Raw genomic sequence first — 20802 nt, 5'->3', positions numbered from 1 at the left:
TACCCAATTTAACATACACCCTGTACTTCACACTCAGGGGCAGAAGGGTGGCACCCATAAATCATTATATCTACTTATTAAAAACATGAAATATGCGAGACAACTGTACCTCTTTGTAGTGATTTTTCTTCCGTTAACAATTTTGGTAGAAGTCGATACGGACTTGAAGTTGCCCATCCCACTACCACCAAATGACGTGGAAGAGAATGAAGTGAGACCCCCATGGCCTATTGACCCAAAGGAAGTAAATCCTATAAGAAATAAAGGAAAAAAACAAGATCAGAGACTAGAATGTCCGGCATTTAGTGGAAAACCCCCCAAGTGTCAAAATCCCATAGCCGACCTCTCCCATAAGCAGGGTACTGGCAGGGGCAATGCTGGGGTCCAGGGACTCCTCTGAATCCAGGGGCAAGATAGCAGGCTCCTTTCACCTCCCCTGCCATCCCCTACTCCTGCTGGGCTGGGCCTTGTTGCATTTCCCCTATTTATGGGGGATCCACTAAGCATTGAGCCTCCTGGAGGGACTAGGATGGCATACACTCTGCATCTCACAGGAACAAAGTGACCACTGCAGACAGAACGGCAGACCCAATCCGCTCACCTTCCCCTTGCAATGTGACCAAAAGGGACAAAAGCCTGAATTATTAGAAACAAATTCTAAAATAATTACCTTAAAAGTATGGCTCTGTAGTTCATGTACAACCTTCTCAACCACGTGGACATGACACCCCGATGACGGCCACCGATCACCCTGAGGCTAGCCTCCTCTTTCATTGTGACAAACACCTGCACTCCCTACACAGGACTCGGCCCTCCAGCTCTATCCTGTCTAAACCAGCGATGTCCCACACAAACAGAATGTGAGCCAAATATGTCATTTTAATTTTTATAATGGCCCCACTAAAAAATACAAGGAAAATGGCAAAATTGACTTTAGCACTATTTTATTTAATCCAGAATATCCAAAATATTATCTTATGCGATATAAAAAAGCTGAAATGGTTTGCACTGACTTAAATATTCCATCTCTGAAATGAGTGTGTGTCCCACTTGTAACACGCGTTGGTGTGGACGGGCCACACACGAGGCTCAGCAGCTTCGCGTGGCTGTGGCCACCAACCAGGACGCACAGGTCTAGAGGCTGGAGCCACAGGACACTTCGCAAGGCCCCGACCGGTAAAGACTGCACTTCTCTGATGGTTTGTACCAGCTGTTTCCCTCTCCCCAAGACTTGAGCACTACCATAAGCACAATGCACAGGACCCAAGGATCTGTCGGAGAAAAGCCCTGGCAGTGCTCTGTGGGAGAGAGCTCTCCAATCAAAGGAGCCTCTCCTAGCTGCTAGCAGCATGACCCTTGCAGGAGGGACCTTCTGAGCGGTACCATGCTGGCAGCCTGTGTACCAAAGCGCTGCAGGTTCTTACCAGAGCGTTTAAGACAAAAACAAGATCCAAAGACAGCAGGAACTAGGTGAGCGTCCACGGCAAGGTTCTCCTTCTTGAGGTAAAACAATCTGTTAGGCCGCCACCCCACCCCTCGAGCTGCTGACCTGCTTTACCAAGCGCTAACGCCAACACTGTGCATGTGGCTGGGCACCCACAGCAACCATGGGTGTTATTACTGCCCCGCCTCGGCCTCCATCCGTGGACTCAGGGCCTCCTTGGACTAAACTGCCCAGAAGGTTAGATAAGCAAGGACTAAGTAAAACTAAGTGGGTTATTTCACAATTACCCCAAAACACATTACTCCCTTGACCAGGAACTTCATTCTTTACTGGTCAGAGTAGAGATGGATTTTCAGGTGTAACGTTCTTGGGTCAGGAGGCAGAGATTTCCACTAGTAAAAACGACTAGGGAATCTACAAGACTGTTCTATCAAAAGGAACACACGTTTCAAACTATTTACCAGTTACCAGAGGTGAAATCTTGGGATTTGATACCTGCATCAAAAGATGGAAACCCTCCGCCGAAAGCCGGGAACCCCGTGAAGGCAGAGAAGAACGAGGTGGTTCCCCGGTTCCTGCTCCCACGCGGACCCCGCCGAGTCCCAAAGAAGTCGTCAAATGGGTCTTCTGGAAACAAACACATGCATTTTGTAAAATTTTGTTCCATGTCCGTGTTTCATGGGAAAGCTATAATAAGGGAACAGGAAGCCTTGGCAAAGTCACAGCCACAGCTCACCCGGAGCTCCTGTAATGCAAGCAGAGCCAGAGGCATCGGGGACAGACCCAGCCTGCCCACCACGCAGCCTTCTGTGAAAGGTCAGCAAGGGTCCATTCACTCAGGTCCTTAGGAACTCGAACTCCGTAAGGTCTGGGTTGTCTCCGTTATTCAGAAATAAAAACAAACGTGGGCTATTCAAGCATTCATTTTAACACAAAGGGAGAAGGGGTAATTCTGGGCCTCAGATGTAAGAACTCCTTTTTAAATTTCCTGTAAACTTGACATCTCAAAAATATTTTTTAAAGGGTTAGTCAAGGCAAAATCTAAATAAATGTGAATTGCAGACATGACATTTGTGCTCCAATAGGAAACTACTGGACTAATAGGCATCATCTTACTAGTGGAGATATCAAAATGCTCCTGAAAATAAAAGGCCGACCACATGAGTTTAACTCTCTGATTATCAATGAGTTGCTAAAAAACACAAATCATAAAAACCTTTTAAAAATTTTTGCTGAAATTCTATGAAATTAATCAGCAATATATTTTTTTCAGGTAAGTGGGAATTCTGTGAGAAACAAAAAGAAAATAAACAAATGATATCAGGAATCCTACAAAAGCTTGCAGGGAAAGAGAAAAGCAACCCATTACAGAGACTACAGAATTAGTCTGGCACACCTGGAGCATGGCAGCGGTGACCAAAGTGGGGAAGAGTGACAGGAAATAGTGACACCCCCCCCCCACCAGCATGAGCCCTGGGGCTGCACTGTCCTGTACACACCAAGCAGCACACTGTCTTGTCCTGAAATGGCTCAGTGGTCACTGCTAGAAAAATTGGTTATGTCTTTAGGTTAACAAAGCAACTAAATCCTCATATGCTGTCTGCCCATGGGACATGATACTCCAGCTAAATCAAGCATGTCAAACTCAAAGGCTAACACGGGCCAAATAAACAAGATTTAAGTTTATGTGGGCCACACAAAAAAAACAAAAGCTTCAATTTTCATAGAAATGTTGGTTTATTCCAATAGACACATGCTGAATACTAAAGGCTGAAATGAGTTATCGTTAACATAAAATAGAATATTTTAACAAAAATTAATATTTCTTCTTGAACATTAACTTACCAAACACTGAATAACTGCACAAATTAATAAGCGTAACGCAAATAAACCTATTTTTCTTGTTCTCCGAAAGTGAAATCTTTCCTGTTGCGCACACCAAACAAGTCAGTCCAAGACTAATGACATGGCAATCGATCAGCTGCTAAAATATTCGCTGCTAGTATTAGTGGAGAGAAATGGCGCACCTGTGCGTAAGGCATGTAAGGGAAATGAATGCAACACGAGTATAGTAATTAGTATTAGCGAATGTTGTAGTTCGTTATTAATAATTACGTATAACAGGATATTGTAAAAGTTAAGTTACAAGATTTTTATTAAAACGTTTCTTACATACTGTTATATTGGCTGGGCCGCAAAAAAATTCATTGTGGGCTGCGAGTTTGACATGCTTGAGCTAAATGAAGACTTCTGTCACTATAAAATCACATTATTGAGAAACTACTTCAAAAGTTGGGTTACACACAACCACTTCAAAACTACAACTAAAAGACAAAACGGACATCATCCAGAACCACAGGAAGGCTGGCTGAGTGGAAATTCTATAACTAGAAGGAAAGAGAAAAGCTCACTGAGACTCAGAGGAGGGGCGGAAGTAAAGTGCAGAGGTACCGAGGCGGAAAAGGCAGGCAACTGAGTACGCTGTTGTCTTTCTCAATCAGGAGGGAAACACAAGCTCCCTACTGCTCTGAACTCCAGTTCCCGGCAAGAATCTGGGGAGCCAGACTCATACGGGGAGAAACTGGATGGGCGGAACTCGAGGGCGGCTTTCTCTTAGAGGTGCACCGAGGGACACTGAGACCCGGGGGCCTCTTAAGGCAGGGCTGAGGATCAGCCATAGCTGTTTGCCCCGCCCTATTAATTCCCTGAGACCCCGCCCCACCCAAGCTGTGTGTAGAGGCTTTTGCATATGAATGGCCTAGCCCTTTGCAATCTAAACTTACCTAACAAACTGCAGCTGGGTCAGAGAGCCCAAGAACTTCCAAAAGAAGGGCCAAGGCCCCACAGCAGCTTGCATTGCTTCACAGCTGGGCCTCATCTGGGCACCTCCAAACCCCAAACAAAGAAGAGGAATCTGCAGATCTCTCCATAGCTCCTGCTGGGTGGCCACAGGCAGAGCTAAATTTGCACCTCTTTGGAGATCCAAGAGCCAGTGTACACAGGGGTCAGAGTGGGACCATCTAGATTACAACTCCTCAGATCCATAAGGGACACACTCAGGGGGCAGACACAGTGAGCACCAAAGCCCCACTGAAGCAAGTCTTGCCCCATAAGGGTGTCTCCAACACAGAAGTTCTCCCATCGTAGACACAGCTGATCCTCACAGCCAATTGGCCTGGAGGTCAATTCCTCCCAGTGATACCAACAGCAATCAGGGCTCAACTATAACAAAAATGTGCACACAGCCCACAAAGGGGTGCACCAAGAGTGTCCACCTCAGGTAATTGGGGAGGCCGAGCCACTGGGCCCTCTAGGACACCTAGCTCACAAAGCCACTCTATCAACTCAGGGAAGCAGCCAAAATGCAGAGACAAAGAAACAGGTCACAAATGACAGAAATGGAGGAAAGCAAACTACTGGATATAGAGTTCAAAACCACAGTTATAAGGTTTTTCAAGAATCTTCTAGAAACCGATAAATTTAGTGAGACCCTTGAGGATATGAAAAAGGACCAACTAGAAATTAAGCATACATTGACTGAAATAAAGAATAATATACAGAGATCCAACAGCAGATTAGAGGATCACAAGAATCAAGTCAAAGATTTGAAATACGAAGAAACAAAAAACACCCATCTGAAAAAGCAAAAAGAAAAAAAGAATCCAAAAATATGAAGATAGTCTAAGGAACCTCTGGGACAACTTCAAACGTACCAACATCCGAATTATGGGGGTGCCAGAAGAGAGCGAGCAAGATACTGAAAACCTATTTGAAGAAATAATGACAGAAAACTTCCCCTAAATGGTGAAAGAAATAGATTTCAAGTCCTGGAAGCGCAGACAACCCCAAACAAGAGGAATCCAAAGAGGACCACACCAAGACACATCATAATTAAAATGTCAAGGGCAAAAGACAAAGAGAGAATATTAAAAGCAGCAAGAGAAAAACAGTTACCTACAAGGGAGTACCCATAGGATTGTCAGCTATTTCTCAACAGAACCATGCAGGCCAGAAGGGAGTGGCAAGAAATATTCAAAGTGATGAATAGCAAGAACCTACAACCAAGATTACTCTACCCAGCAAAGCTATCATTTAGAATTGAAGGTCAGATAAAGAGCTTCACAGACAAGAAAAAGCTAAAGGAGTTCATCACCGCCAAACCAGTATTATATGAAATGCCGAAAGGTATTCTTTAAGAAGAGGAAGAAGAAGAAAAAGGTAAAGATAAAAATTATGAACAACAAATACATATCAACAAATGAATCTAAAAATCAAGTGAATAAAAAATCTGATGAACAGAATAAACTGGTGAATATAATAGAATCAGGGGCATAGAAAGGGAGTGGACTGGCAATTCTCAGGGGGAAAGGGGTGTGGGGGCGCAGGGAGAGACTGGACAAAAATCGTACACCTATGGATGAGAACAGTGGGGTGGAGGGAGTAAGGGCAGAGGGTTGGGTGGGAACCGGGTGGAGGGGAACTATGGGGGGGGGGGAGAGGAACAACTGTCATAATCTGAACAATAAAGATTTTCAGTGACATTTTCTTGTGCAGGACTCAGTGGATCCATGTTTCTCTCTCATCACTGATGTTTCTCTCTCTCTCCCCCTCTCCCTCTCTAAAATCATTAAAAACACAAACACACAGCTCATCTCAAACACAGAGATAACTTACTGCACTAAGAGTTCAAAACATTATTTATAGTGAAAGTTGAAAACCTAATTTTCAAATAAGAAAGGAGATAAAGAAATGGGGTATGTTAAACACAGATTTTTATATGGGCATAGCATTTAAGCTTTAGTAAAAGGCAGACGAGAACATAAATGGACACATCACAGTTTTAGTATCTGAAAAATGTTAGCAGTCCTTTCAACTGGGAGTAAGACAAAGGCCATTCCTTCCTGTCTCCTTTCTACTCATTCCTATGTTCCTAACTCTTACATGGAGTACACATCGTATGTTATTTTTAAGGTTAAAAAGGATATCATACATTGATATTTCAAAAATGAATTTGGACAGACACATGAAAATGACCAAATGTGCTGCCACGTCCTTTCCTCCCCACTGGGTACAAGACGCCCCGCCCCGCCCACCAGGGCAAGGGTAGCTGCACCCATGGGACCAACACAGAAACGAGGAGTCAGTGCCATGAGCACCCCCTCCTGAGTTTGTCAGGAATGTAGTTTGTGCGAACTTATCAGTAAGTAAGCAGCAAGCACCTTTGTTCCCTGCCTATCCCCATATGGTGTCAGGCACAACACAGACCTGGTATCATAATGCTGCCACTGACGGGGCACCAAGGCCCCACCTCCTCCTGGGGGAAGGTCAGTGCACTTGGGGTGTCTGCGGGACAGATGGCCTGGCCAGTGTCTTTACATGGCGGTGAGTGTAGTTTAAGGTGATGGTGAGCATGGATGCCAAACCGACAGGTGGACTTGTACTGGGAACTTCACAGCAAGTGGAGGGTGTTGGGGATGAAATTAGCATTTAGGTCAGTAGACTGATCAGAGCAGACTGCCCTCCTTAATGTGGGTGGGCTCACCCCATCAGCTGAAGGGCTGATTAGAGCCAAAGGCTGACCCCGAGTCTCCTGCCCGCAGGCTTCCTAACTGCAACCTGGCCCTCCAGCCTGGTGGTCTCTGGACTGAGCTGGAACCTCAGCTCTGCAGGACCCAACCTTGTCTCCAGAATCATGTGAGTCAACTGCTTACACTAAATGTCTTCAGAGACAGAGACCGAAATGGAGAAATAGACACAGACCCTTTGTTCTCTCTGGAGAACCCTGATACAGAGTCTAGGGGGGAGAAAGTATTCTTGGTCATTTTACAAGTTTCCTGAGTAATGATATTATTCTGGGGTCCACGATATTAGCAAAGTGTGGTAATTCCCCCCCTTTATCTGAGGTTTCGCTCTCCATGGTTTCAGTTTCCTACAGAGAAATTCCCGAAATAAACAATTATTAAGTTTTAAATCACACACCATTCAGAGAAACATAATGAAATGCCACTCTGTCCCACTCGGGATACGGATCACCCCTCTGGCCAGCATGTACACTGGACATTCTAAGAGAGACCGTTCACAATACGTGTAGTACAGTGTATCATTACAACTGTTCTTCGTTATTATCTTCTTACTGTGCCTAATTTATAAATGAAGCCTTACAGAGAGACAGGATGTGCATGTATAAAACAAAAGCATGGTCCATACGGGGTTTGGCGCTGTCTGTGTTCAGGTATGGGGGGGGGGGGGGGGTTTGGAACGCATCCCCTGCAAATAAAAGGAGGATGGCTGCACTAAACTAACTGACAGCCTAAGGCAAACTTCTGAAAACAACTAGACTGAGCTGAATGGTATGAAAAAACTAGGCATAAAAGACAAATGTGTACATAAACACATACACGCAAAAAATTCTTAAAAAGAACAACCTATGAGTGAAAGATGTTTCAACCCATAGATACATTTTCTGAAGTTTTACCACAATTCAGTATTGGAGAGCACGGAAGAGAAACCAACTCCTATGGAGTACTCTAACCCACACCAAGTCCAAGCCCCACCGCCCTCAGCAGACAAGCCTGCAGGTGTGGCTTCAGGCCATGTGGCCCACACCAGTAACGCCCAGCACAGGAACACTGGCACAAAGGACAACAAAACAAAATCGAACAGGAAAGCATTCGTCTATTCTCCAGTCTCAAAGCTAAGCTACACAGCAACCCTCAGAAAAGGCAAACGCCTGAAATTCTAGGCTTCCACGAGATCTCCCAGCTAATCCCAGCAACACCCACTAATCCCAGTAACACCAGCTAAAAGTACAACTCATTTTTAAAGTGTCATTTCTTACACATTCAGAAGCAGAGAACCTATCTGGAAGAAATGTAAAACAAACAGAAATGGGAACAAATCCAGAATGCAGCCATTAAATTGGAGCCCCAGGTGAGGTGGCTGCCTAGCGCTCACCAGCAGGCTCAGTATCGGCCAAACTAGTAGTAAACCCATTTCCACTCCCCATAGCTCCTCTGTTACGAAGTAGAGATTCTGGTTATACCCTAGATCTGGCTGCAGCACTGTATTTTCCAAGATTTGCAAAAATCTATATAAGGAACCAAGATGCAGGTGCTGGACCCAATGAGCTCCATGAACTTGACTCCCACAGAAATGACCTCCTCACAGAAGGAAAACCATGTATCTCATCTTGTGGGTACCCTTTCTGTCCCCTCCTCCTACCCTCATGTCCACCTTCACCCTGTACCTGAGCCTAGGACACCTGCACCACCTTACAGAAGGAAGTCGCTCCCTTGACCAGAGGGACCAAAACTCCATGAGACATGCGCAAAGCCTACAAGGGACTCAGGAAAATTGTGACCCTAGGGTCACCTGCAAACTACAGAGAAGAATGAGGACCAGCCCTAGACAAGGGCTGGCTCCCCCCGGGGAAACCAAACAGCAGAAGGCAGAGGGCTGGGCTGGCCAGGGACTCAGACATGCCTGCTACGCTCTGGGGTGGCTGCCACTGCTGGTCCCGCGGTCCAGGAGGAACCAGCCTATTCTCTGGATGAATGACCTTCCCCCCCAGAAAAAATCCCTCTCCCTATTTGGGGGAGAGGGGTAGTGTCAGGGGAGCAAATGACTGGGAAACATTAGTACATACTGGCAATAACTGACAAGCAACTGAACATCATCCGCACAGCATCCACCCTCATTTGCCAGCATAATCTTAAATGAAAATTAACTATTTCAAACGCAGCTCCACATCCTTACATGTGCAACCCTGTTTCTGTTCCTAGGCCTACCCCACCCCACAGGTGAGAAACAGGTGAGGGCAGCTGCTCCCCCTCAGGGCTCCTCACTCATGACCATGGGCTTCGCAAGAAGTTATTTCATTTTAACGCTTCTCCGTGGCCTGTGTCGCACTGCTTCCTCCACACGTGTCTCAGGCGGGACCACGCAGGTATAGGTCACTCCTGGGCTTCCTTCCCCTCACTGTGCCCATGTGGCACTGCCTTGGCTCCCGATTTCTCTCAGCAGGTCTAACTTGAAGCATTCCCCTCCGTCTCCTTTCCAATCTGCTGCTTCTGAGTTGAACACTGTCAGGAAGACAAATTCTAAGCTGAACTCCTGACCCCAGAACCGGTAAGGTCACCTCACTTGGAAAGGTCATCAGGGTGGGCCCTAACCCTTGTCACTAGCAGCCTTATTCAAAGGAGCCATCTGCAGAGACGAACCTGCAGCGAGGAAACATGATGTGCAGGCACCTACATGCCGAGGACCCTGAGGCCACCAGACACTACAGAGGCCTGGCGGGGACTCTTCCTCACAGCCACCCCTCGGGCCAACCTTGGGTTCCCAGCCCCCCAGCACTGTGGTTCTGGCCCTGGGGCCCTGGCACCAGAAAAGACCCCCGTACAACAGCTGCTCCCAGACCCCCACTGGCCCCCACGTCTCGGCTGTCACCACATCGGCGCCGTGGTGTCTGACCAAGGACCCAAGGATGCGCTTCAACCACACAGCAGTAGCAGAAACTCTTTATTCCAGGTACACTTTCCAGGGCCGGCCCTCTGTGAGCCGGCCGTCCCATCCCGGGGTCGCCAGCAGCACCTCAAGCTCGGGACCGCTGTCCTCGCTCAACAGCTCCTCGCAGTCCTCGCTGAGCTCCTCCTCGTCCCTGGGGCTGGCCTCATCCTCCTCGCTGGATAGGAACTCCAGCTCCTCACTCGGGAGCTCGGCCTGGCCCCAACTACAGCCCTCGCTCAGCTCATCTTCACTGACGCCCTCGAGCTCCTCACTGGAGATCACCTCCAGTGTGTCACTGTCCCCCTGGCTCGGGGCGTGCTCCGCTGGCTGGTCCCCGCCAGGCTGCTCCAGCTCCTCCCTGGGCTCCAGCTCCTCACTGTCCACCTCCTCGAACCCTGGAGAGCAAAGTCACGCTCACTGCACCACCCGGGCACCGGGCTCAGAGACACAATTAGCTTCCTCCAAAGGCTAAGTTCCCAGGCCTACAGGCCGTATTACCCTCCACTAGCCTTTTCACTCACTAGGGCTCATCACAAAGACAGATGCCAGGATGAAGGGAAAATATGCTGACATGAATAAGCTCTGGAAACAGTTTTGGATTTTCAAGTTTGGCCTTGGCCTTCCGACATGAGAATGCAAGCAAATGAATGCCAGGCTACACCCAGACAGGTCTCCCAGACAGCGAGTCCTGCTGTGGCTTCTCTGAGAGCACCAGTTTACCGAGTGCCCTGTGAAAATGAATGAAGATGGTCCCCGACCAAGTGCTCCTCCTCGGCCCATTAGACAGGTCTCCCAGTCCAGCTCTGGTAGGCTGTCTCTGGCCGTGCCTGGGGAGGGCTGCAAGTCGGCGCCTCAGAAGTCGGGCTGCACCGTGCGTCTGTGCTGGTTTGAGTCCACCTCCACCTCTTCTCCTCGGGAGGACGCCCGCCCTCCAGGAGGGTTCAATGTCAGCAGGACCAGGCCCAAGCCCTCCCCGTCAGTGAACATCCTTGCAGCTTGGTTCTCAGGCACAAAACTGTTTACAGCCTGTCCAACACTCTTCACCCTCCATTCTACCTGGGAAGTCTAAGTCGCACGTGAGGTCTGATAACTGACAAATAACTTCAGCTCAGAATGCCTTGTGATAGATCTTGAACTACTATTTTGGAAGCCAGAACAGGAGAGAAAAACAGTCATGTGAAAATTGAAACAAAAAGATAACGTGCTGCTATAAATGGGCATTACAACAGGGCTGAGTCCCGGGAGGCGGGTGCTGATAACCATCCCTGGCCGCGCTGCCCGCCGCACGTACCGCCAGCAGGCCGCAGTGTCACTCCAAACATGCAGCAGCCGTGCAGCAGCTCCTCCTGCGGGTAAATCCTGACGGCCTGAAAGTGGAAGTCCCCTAGGACACCTATAAAAATGGATTGAAGAGGTGTCACTGCCACCCCACGCATGGGGACCCGGCAGTCCTGGCGTTAGCACATGGAGTCCAGAATGGCAATGGGACTGGCCACCTCCTAAACTGGGCTCTGAGGCCAACAGAAGAAATTGCCACCAAAATGTGCCCTGTGTCCACAAGCTATAACCCGTCTAAATGAAAAAAAAAAAAAAAAAAAAAACACAGGCACATAAAGGTTTCTTTATATACACAAGTCTCATAGTTTGGAAGATGTAAGTCAAGAGATTAAAACAGCTTATGGTAGGTAAAAGGGCATGTTATTCATTCACATGTAATTGTCATCTCTGTATCTCCTTTCCCCTAGAAAGACCTGCTCAGGGAAAATCACGTCATGAGGAAGCTTAGACTGGCCTGTCAGACGTTTTCCCAAGGAGAACCCAATCTGCTCACACTTCATTACCTCGGGACTCCTCCCTCCACGCTTTTATTTAAAAAATCATGAGACATAAAAAACAAAATAAAATCACAAGACACAAATCGTGCTGAAGAAGTCCCAGGCTTACAGGGTCCTTCCTTCTCTGCCGTATCCACCTGGTGTGCCTGGTGCACCCAAGCCCAAGGAGGCAAAAGGGCAGGCCCAGCCCTAACACGGGGTGACACTCCCTGCTCCCCAAAGCACCCCGCTAAGGTTTGTGCTGACACACAGGAAATTTCAGAAGGGACAGAGAATTACGTTCACCTACAGCAGGGGTGGGGAACATCGGGCCCACAGGCCACATGAAACCCGCCAAATCATTTGGTGTGGCCCTGGCCAAGGCATTAGGGGTGAGCTGATTAAATATTTGACAAAACAGAGCAGGCTATTTATTTGTAACGTATGGCCTGAGAATGATGTTATAAACATTAATGGCCCTGGGCAGAAACAAAGTTCCCCAATCATGGCTCACAGGGAGGCAGTCCAAGCCACATTTGACAGTTAAGGCAGCAGGAACTACAGCAAGTCTTCACAAGAATCACACAGTGGGCCCCACCTCCGAACATTCCTCTGCTTTGCTTTCACTGTTCCATTTGTCAATTAAAAGGCTCCTAAGTAAACATTTATACAGATATCACGTAAGCTACTTTCTTACAGCCAGGCCACATCACAGCAGAACAAGGAAGTCTCTGAATCCCCATCAGCCCTGAGCACAAGGAAGCCCACACCACCGAGAAGGCCCAGCACCTACCGGCCTCAGAAGCGAGTTGCTCCTCCTCGAGCAGAGAGGGCAGGGGCTGTTTGGTCCCATCAAAACCAGGCTCCAGAAGAACGGGGTTCACACAGGATGTGCTTCCCCTCAATGAGCCAAAAGAAGAAAATGACAGTGGAGGAACTGTGCCCTGCCTCCCCGGTCACCTAGCACAGGCGCTCCACCGCACTAACGAGTGTCCCAGCACCGCCTGGGTCTCAGACACTCCTGGACACGGAGGTGACGGGACAAGCCACCCTCCGGCTCTGAAACAGCGGGAACGGCTCAGCTCCGCTAGAAACACCATCCTCTGGACCAAGGTCGCTGTGCAGCCCTGACTCACCACAACACACCCCACCCCCCGCACTGAGAACACAAGCCAGCAGAGATCCGCGGTCCTCCACACTGCGCGCTGTGACTCGGGCTTCCATCAGAACAACGCTCAGAGTTCAGCTCCCACGGAACAGGAGAGCATTTCCAAGCCCGGGCACCTGGGCACCTGTCTAATTCAGGCGGCAAAACAAAGTTAATTATAAAGGAATGCATAAAAACCTTCATTATGTTAATGTGCAAGGTAAAAATTCAGAAAAGTCCCCGAGAAGAGGAAAGAGACCATTAGAATTCCTAAATGACAAGTCAGATGACAAGATACAAGTGTTAAACAGAAAAGGCACCACCAGTCCTCCTGTGAGTCATGGTGACACCAAGTAGACAGCAACCCTGACAATGAACTTACCAAAGAAGTCGAATGAAAACGGGTCCCTTCCACCAAAAAATTCCCTGAACACATCATCTGGGTTCCGGAATGTGAAGCCGAACTCGAACGGGTTGTCGAAGTGACTTCCACCTGCACAAGCACAGCACACTCACTTACCAGTTCTTGTTCAGGGCAATCACTTGTCCAGAGAACGTTATCAAATTTCAAGACCTTAAAAAGTATTCCATAAACCTGAGGCTCTAACATTCAAAACCATAGCCCCGCCCTGACTCAGGTGACATGTGTTTGGACTTGTGTTCTAGAAGGTCCCATCAGAAATGTGGCTCCCCTTCCTTCCCCACCATCTCTCAATGTGTCATTAGCACACCCTCTCTCACCAGGTTATTTTTTGTTAGGGAACTTCGTGTAAACCAAGTGTGCCCACATTTACTCTCAACCTTTCTAGGGTTGGTTTGGAGCCTCGATTCCAAACGTACACCACAGACGATTACAGAAACTTTTCATCAAAAATACACCTGTCTAGCGCTGGCCAGGTGGCTGTCAGCCGGAGCATTCGCCCATACACCAAAAGATGACAAGCTGATTCCGTCAGGGCGCGTGCCCAGGTTCTGGGTTCGATCCCTGGTTGTAGCGTGTAAAAGAGGCAACCAATCGATGTTCTTCTTTCTCTCAGGTGAGAATAAAAAAATAAAAATACACCTGTCTAGCCTTACCACAAGAGCTAGTGATTTTAGTTTTTCAGTAGATCTATTTTTAATCCCCAAGGATATTTTGACATAAAGCAGGTGGTGATGTGGGTGTACAAACTCACAACATAATATTTCATGTGTAGTCTAACAAAAGCTTCCTAATAGGCTATATAAACGCTGTCAATATGTCCTTCCACTCCCACTCAGCACAGGGGGCTTCGTCTTTACTTACTGAAACCTGACTGTCCCAGCGAGCTAACCAATTCCAAAACCTTTTGTTGCCAATCAACATTTACATACCTCCACCTCCACCTCCACCATTTAATCCTTCTTTGCCATATCTGTCATAGATGTCCCGTTTTTTAGCTGTAAATTTAAAAAGAAAAGTCAATAAAACCAAGTTCCCGTGCCATCCAAGTCCAATAGATAAAGTTTTCCAAGTTGCAAGTCAAAAACACAGTTCTGTGTTCACTATTAGTGATAAGGAGTTGGGACCAGCTTACTTTAAATGACAAGGGGGGTACAGGGAAAATCTAAGTACAGCTCTCCATACTCAGATAACTAATAATTATGAAGTTTATAACGTGATTATAAACATTCAATATTTCACTTTACCACCCAGAGAGACCACGTGTGCTACATTACATCATATCACCAAGTAACAAAATGATTCCTAGAAGTGATGGTAGGAACTGAAAGCAAGAAAAGGAACCTGCCCTGACCTACAACCTAGCCAAGCCTTTCCAGACATGCAACTTTCCTGTCCTCATTACCTTCTAGAATGAAAGGAATGACAATGTAGCCCTATTTACACAGCAACCCTGTAGGTTCTTCTGATGCACCACCACGTGTTCTCCAAAACGGTGCAGTGAAATGCAGGGCTGTGGGGAAGCCAGGCACAGGAGCAAACCACTCCCAGCCAGGTTTGGGAACCAGAGTCCTGCTAAGAACAATAGCTGTACCTGTGAAGGGGACTCCCAGCAGCCTGGCTGGGGTTCAAGGCTGCATAAGAGACCATGAAAATTGCACACTCCATAAAAAAAAAAAAAAAAAAGGGAGCAACAAGCTCGGCTGGTGTGGCTCAGTGGTTGAGCCTCGACCCATGCACCAACAGGTCGCCGATTCGAGTCCCAGTCAGGGCACATACCTAGGTTGCATGCTCAGTTCCTGGTAGGAGGCAGCCAATCAATGTAACTCTCTCATCTGTGTTTCTCTCTCTCCCTTCCTGTCTCTAAAAGTCAATTTGCTGGGGGGGGAGAGGAGGGGATTATTTTTTTTATTGATTTCAGGGAGGGGAAGGGAGAAATATCAATGATGAAAGAGAATCATTGATCAGCTGCCTCTTGCACGACCCCTACTGGGGAATCAATGCTGCAAGCGGGCATGTGCCCCTGACCAGAATCAAACCTGGAACCCTTCAGTCTGCAGGCCGACACCCTACCCACTGAGCCAAACCAACTAGGGCTAAAAATCAACTGTTTAAAAAAAATTTTTTTTTAAAAAAGAGGCCTGGCCGGTGTGGCTCAGTAGTTAAACGACAGGGCACATGCCGAGTTGTGGGGTCAGTCTGTTTCTGCCTATCACTCTCCCTTCCTCTCTGAAAAATAAAAAGAGGGCAATGAAGTTTTAACGGGGGTTTAAAGATCCTCTTTCTGCGAATTTCGAGTTTGAGCTCAATACTCACTGTCTAATGTTCCTGGCCTAAGAAACCCACAAAAGAGACACAGGTCCCCTGTGTTCATGTTAGTTCAGCTCAAAAGCTGGACCATCAGTTTAAGACCTTAATGCTGCATTATATAATGACTAGTGGCCTGGTGCACGAAACTCATGCGGGGGGAGGGGGAGGATGTCCCTTAGCCTGGTCTGCACCCTCTCCAATCTGGGACCCCTCGAAGGATGTCCTACTGCCAGTTTACAGGGATCGGGTTTAAACCGGCAGTTGGACATCCCTCTCGCAATCCGGGACTGCTGGCTCCTAACTGCTCACCTGCCTGCCTGCCTGTCTGCTCACCCCCAACTGACCCCCCCCCCCCGCCAGCCTGACACCCTCAACTGCCCCCCCGCCGTGCCAGTGTGCTCGCCCCCAACTACGCCCCTGTGGCCTGCTCACCCCCAACTGGCCCCCCTGCTTGTCTGCTCACCCCCCAAATGCCTGGTCACCCCCACCAGCCCCCCCCACCGGCCTGATCACCCACAACTGCCGTCCCATCCTGGCCTGATCACCTACAACTGCCCTCCCTTCTTGGCCTCTAACCACCTCTACCTCGGTCCTGCCACCATGGCTTTGTTCAGAAGAACGTCCGGAAGGTCTCCTGGAAGGTCTCCCAGTCTAATTAGCGTATTACCCTTTTATTAGTATAGATAGAGGCCTGGTGCACAGGTGGGGGCCAGCTGGTTTTCCCTGAAGGGTGTCCCAGATCAGGGTGGGGGTTCCCTTGGGGCATGGGACGGCCCAGGCGAGGGGCCTGTGGTGGTTTGCAGGCCGGCCACACCCCCATGGGGTGAGGGTCCCCACTGGAGGGGCGTGGCCAGCCTGGGTGAGGGACTGATGGCCGTTTGCAGGCTGGCCACGTCCCCAGTGACAAAGGCCCCCCGGCTCATCCTTGAGTGGAAGCCAGGTTGGGTGGGAAGCTTGGCTTCCTCCATCGCCGGGGGCAACCCAAGCCTCCTGCTCACTCCAGCTCCGTGGCCACCACCATCTTTGTTGGGTTAATTTGCATACTTGCTCCTGATTGGCTGGTGGGCGTAGGAGAGAGAGGGTTAATTTGCATGTTTCCCTTTATTAGCGTAGATGGCTGACAGGTAGATGGCTGACAGGCATCCGTGTTCTTGTGCTTTCATAAGTAACCCAAGTTACTTGTGAAATTAGATGCCTGGGCCTTCCTTTAAAATAAAGAAGGGAGGCACTAATGGATACAAGGTGCTCCCATATCAGTAACTGCTGACATGGTTGATAGTAAAATGGGGTTTGTCCCAACATAAAAAATGACTTTCGATTGTGACCCCAGCCCTAGACGGCCTGGCTCAGTGGATAGTGTCAGCCTGCAGACTGAAGAGCCCCAGATTCGATTCCAGCCAAGGGCACATGCTTGGGTTGCGGGCTCACTCCCCAGTAGGGAGTGTGCAGGAGGCAGCCGATCAATGATTCTCTCTCATCATTGATGTTTTTCTCTCTCGCTCCTTCTCCGTTCCTCTCTGAAATCAATAAAGAAATATCCTATCTAATAAAGAGGGAATATGCTAATTGACCTGCACGCCATCACAAATATGGCTGCACCCACAGCCAATAGGAGGCAATATGCTAATTTACTGTCCCGCCCTCAAAGATGGCGGCACCCACAGTCAATAAGGAGGGAATATGCTAAATTGACTGTCACGCCCTCAAAGATGGCAGTGCCCACAGCCACAAATGGTGGCACCCAGTCCCCTCAGCCCAGTCCCCTCAGGTGCGCTGCAAGGCCGGGCCCACCCCCAGGCAGACACGGCCATTCCGTGTGCCTACCTCCATAGTCCCCCAGTCCCCTCAGCCCCCCAGGGCCGGCCCGAGGTACAGGCAAGCCTTGGATGGCAGCTGCCCAGCTGACACCCCAAGCGCAGGCATGCCTCAGATGTCGGCTGCCCTGCCACCCAGAGCCGGCCAGGCAAGCAGAAGTGCGATGGGGCATCGCCTTCCCCTGATCGCAGGGTCGCCTCCCGCCCCTGAGGGCTCCCGGACTGTGAGAGGAGGCAGGCCGGGCTGAGGGACTGAATTGTCATGCACCTGGCCTCTAGTATTTAACCCTTTGCACTCGCTTGCTTTTTTCTCAAGCTGCTACTGATGCTAACCGTGTCGAGTCACACTCGACATCCGAGTGCAAAAGGTTAGTAATAAAAAAAATTAGTGACCCTGACCTATGCAGACCACGTGGAGCAGGCATCCACCCCGTGGTCAGTGAATCAGCCTCTACCCTTTCAAATGCCTCCACCTTGACTCACATTAGGTTATCTAGTATTGCTTCCTGGCAAGGCTGACCAGTGGTTTTCCGGATTCCTTATAGAGTTCCACTACCCCAGAACCCAGACACGTCTCCTCTTCACCAAGAACTGTCTGTGGACTGGATTTTGTTAGCAGCTAAGCTTTAGCATAACTCATGAAATTAGGCGAATGGACCTGACTTCCATTAGCACTCAATACCTATGCTCTCGACCGACCGGGGTCCAACCTTATGAGGAAAGTCGAAAGTCGTCTTCTTGGGCACCCACTGCCCAGTGAGGTCTTGCCCTGGGGTCACTTACCATCAGAGAGCACCTCATACGCCTCAGCTACTTGTTTGAATTTCCTCTCCGCTTCTTCTTTATTCTCAGGATTTTTATCTGGGTGCCACTTCAATGCCAGTTTCCGATACCTTCAAAAGAGTAAAAAGGTATTGATCACAACCAAAGTCCAAAAATCCAATAGTCTCTGAAACAGAATGAGACAAGAAAATGGCTTCAGAGCTACAAACTCCCATTTTCATTCAGAACCAAATTAAGTAGCTCTAAAACCCAGAGAACGTAATACACACCGATCTCTATCAGTAGAAAAGTGTTAACTTGCGAGGACAAAGTGTGCACAGCATGGGCTCAGATGTGAGGCTGAGACGGCCCTGCTCACTGAGCACTAAAAGGCTGCCGTACGACTGTCCTCCTGCCCTCACATTCTCGTTCCTCACAGGGAGGCAGTCTCAGCCACAGCAGTCATGTAGTCCATGTCTTCCTCAAAGCCATCCCATTTTGGAGGCAAGTCTATGGCCAAGGTCACACAGTTCCAAGGGGTCAAGTAACATGAAAATCACATGCTTTTTAAATTTTAAAATATCCTGCCATGGCAGGTGTTCCCCATGGTTAGAGCACATCAGCCTGCAGATGGAAAGGTCAATGGTTTAATTCCAATCAAGGGCATGTACCTGGACTGCAGGTTGATCCCTGGCCTCAGTCAGGGCATGTGTGGGAGGCAACCAATCGATGTGTCTCCCTCACATGGATGCTTCCCCCTTTCTTTCTCCCTCTCCCCCTCCCTCTCCACTCTCTCTAAAAATCAATGGGAAAATATCCTCTCGTGAGGATTAACAAAACAAACAAATCCTGTCTAATACTAGCTAAATGTAAGTAGCATATACTTAGTATGAGGACATTAAATGGGGAGGGAGGGTGCCCTTTAAAATCTAAGACTAGAACAAGAACCTGGTAATCCTCTTAACATGTGGCAAGTTATTATCATGACGCTTTATTCTCACATCTCGTGGATCTGATCATGGAGAAGCTGACCCAACCCTTTAAAGGGCTTCAGCCCTCCATAAAAAATGACAGAGCACTCGGAGAACTGGAGAGAAGAGCCGATTCAAGCCATGCGAGGATGAGAAAATGCACCCACACAGGTAGGTTCGACTGCATGTTGAGTCAAGGCCTACGGAGTGTACAGTGTCCTGGGCTTGAGCAGCAGGGGCAGGGGCCACCACGAGGAGGGCCTGTGAGCACACACAGTACTGAGGGTTTTCTCAGGGGGAGGACAGCCTCACAGTTTTCCCAATCATCTCACATGAACAAGGATGAGTCCACAGAATGGACTGTTCTAAGAACATACACCACCCATGGCTGCAATTTTCTTCATTAAAAATAAATGAGGCTAGCCCTAGCCAGTTTAGCTCAGTGGATAGAGCGTCAGCCTGTGGACTGAGGGGTCCTGGGTTGATTCCAGTCAAGGGCACACGTCAGGTTGTGGGCTCAATCTCCAGTAGGGGGCGTGCAGGAGGCAGCCGACCAATGATTCTCTCTCTCTCCTTCTCCTTTTCTCTCTGAAATCAATAAAAATATATTAAAATAAATAAGGCTAAATCAAATCTGTCAATATTTATTCTTTCAGCTGCACAACACAAAATGGGAACATCTTGTTCCTTTTAAAAGTACTAGCATTTTCTAAATTCGTATCTCAGTCACCCTGGGACCCTGATATCCCATGCTCACAGGCACTGAACCCTTTATGTTAACATCTAATGATGCCCTGGCCGAGGGCTCAGTTGGTTAGAGCATCAGCCTGATACGCCAAGGTTGTGGGTTCCTCAGGGAACATTCAAGTAGTAACCAATGAATGCATAAGTAGAACAAATTGATGTTTACCGCCGCCCCCCCTCAAAAAATTAGCATTTTTCTCAATCCCTTAAGATTTTGCTTCCCAACAATTATCGTCAGTTTGGCTCAAAATAGCTCACAAAAATTATCAAAAACAACAACAAAACATCTTAATGAATGAATTAGATCCAAGTCACAGTCAGAGGTGCAGGCTGCGGTCTCCCAACAATGGGGATTTTCAGATCCCACAGGATGCTTGTGGTACCACACTCCCCAAGTGCCAAGTCAACTCCATTTCAAAGTCCAATGCCAGGCTCTCTGGGATTATCTCACATCCTCAGGAAGTTTCTGACACACTTCCAGCAGAAACAGAATCCACTGCCCCAAGGGAAGAAACACAGGAAACCATGCGACCTAATCTCTCCCTCCCACCCCGGCCCCCAATCTGGGCATGCAAACAATGACTGTTATACGACACTGAATGCCATTTTTATAGGCAATACAGAGTTATACTGTCCAACCGCACAGACGATTTCAGAAAGACAATTACTTACGCCTTTTTAATGTCCTCGGCGGAGGCATGTCTCTGCACGCCTAGAACTTCATAGTAATCCACCATGTTTCACAGGCTGTTGGAACGAGTCCTGCTATTAGAAATCCAGGGTCAGTGACATCAGGGCAGGGAACAGCGGATTTCCCAACTTTTTTACCTCATGGCACATAAACTAATTACTAAAATTCTGCAGCAC

The 20802-nt window shown here is 48.3% G+C and overlaps 1 protein-coding gene across 4 annotated transcripts in view; it reads right to left on the bottom strand.

The window, feature by feature from the left end:
* DNAJB6 (DnaJ heat shock protein family (Hsp40) member B6) overlaps positions 1 to 20802 on the bottom strand; it is a 59284-nt gene that overhangs the window by 23087 nt on the left and 15395 nt on the right. For 2 of the 4 annotated variants that reach the window (XM_079786112.1, XM_079786113.1), the window contains exons 2-7: positions 20608 to 20700; positions 18242 to 18351; positions 14267 to 14332; positions 13296 to 13406; positions 1940 to 2068; positions 110 to 251 (exon numbers count right to left, since the gene is read on the bottom strand). In XM_079786112.1, coding sequence (XP_079642238.1) covers positions 110 to 251; positions 1940 to 2068; positions 13296 to 13406; positions 14267 to 14332; positions 18242 to 18351; positions 20608 to 20672 — 623 coding nt within the window. In that variant the 5' untranslated portion in view covers positions 20673 to 20700. Of the gene's footprint in view, positions 1 to 109; positions 252 to 1939; positions 2072 to 13295; positions 13407 to 14266; positions 14333 to 18241; positions 18352 to 20607; positions 20701 to 20802 lie in introns of all 4 variants that reach the window. The other 2 variants (XM_079786110.1, XM_079786111.1) reach the window with 2 other exon arrangements.

The sequence above is a fragment of the Cnephaeus nilssonii genome, assembly GCF_951640355.1.
Source record: "Cnephaeus nilssonii genome assembly, chromosome: 12".
Taxonomy (NCBI): Eukaryota; Metazoa; Chordata; class Mammalia; order Chiroptera; family Vespertilionidae; genus Cnephaeus; species Cnephaeus nilssonii.
This window is presented reverse-complemented; position numbering and strand designations above follow the sequence as displayed.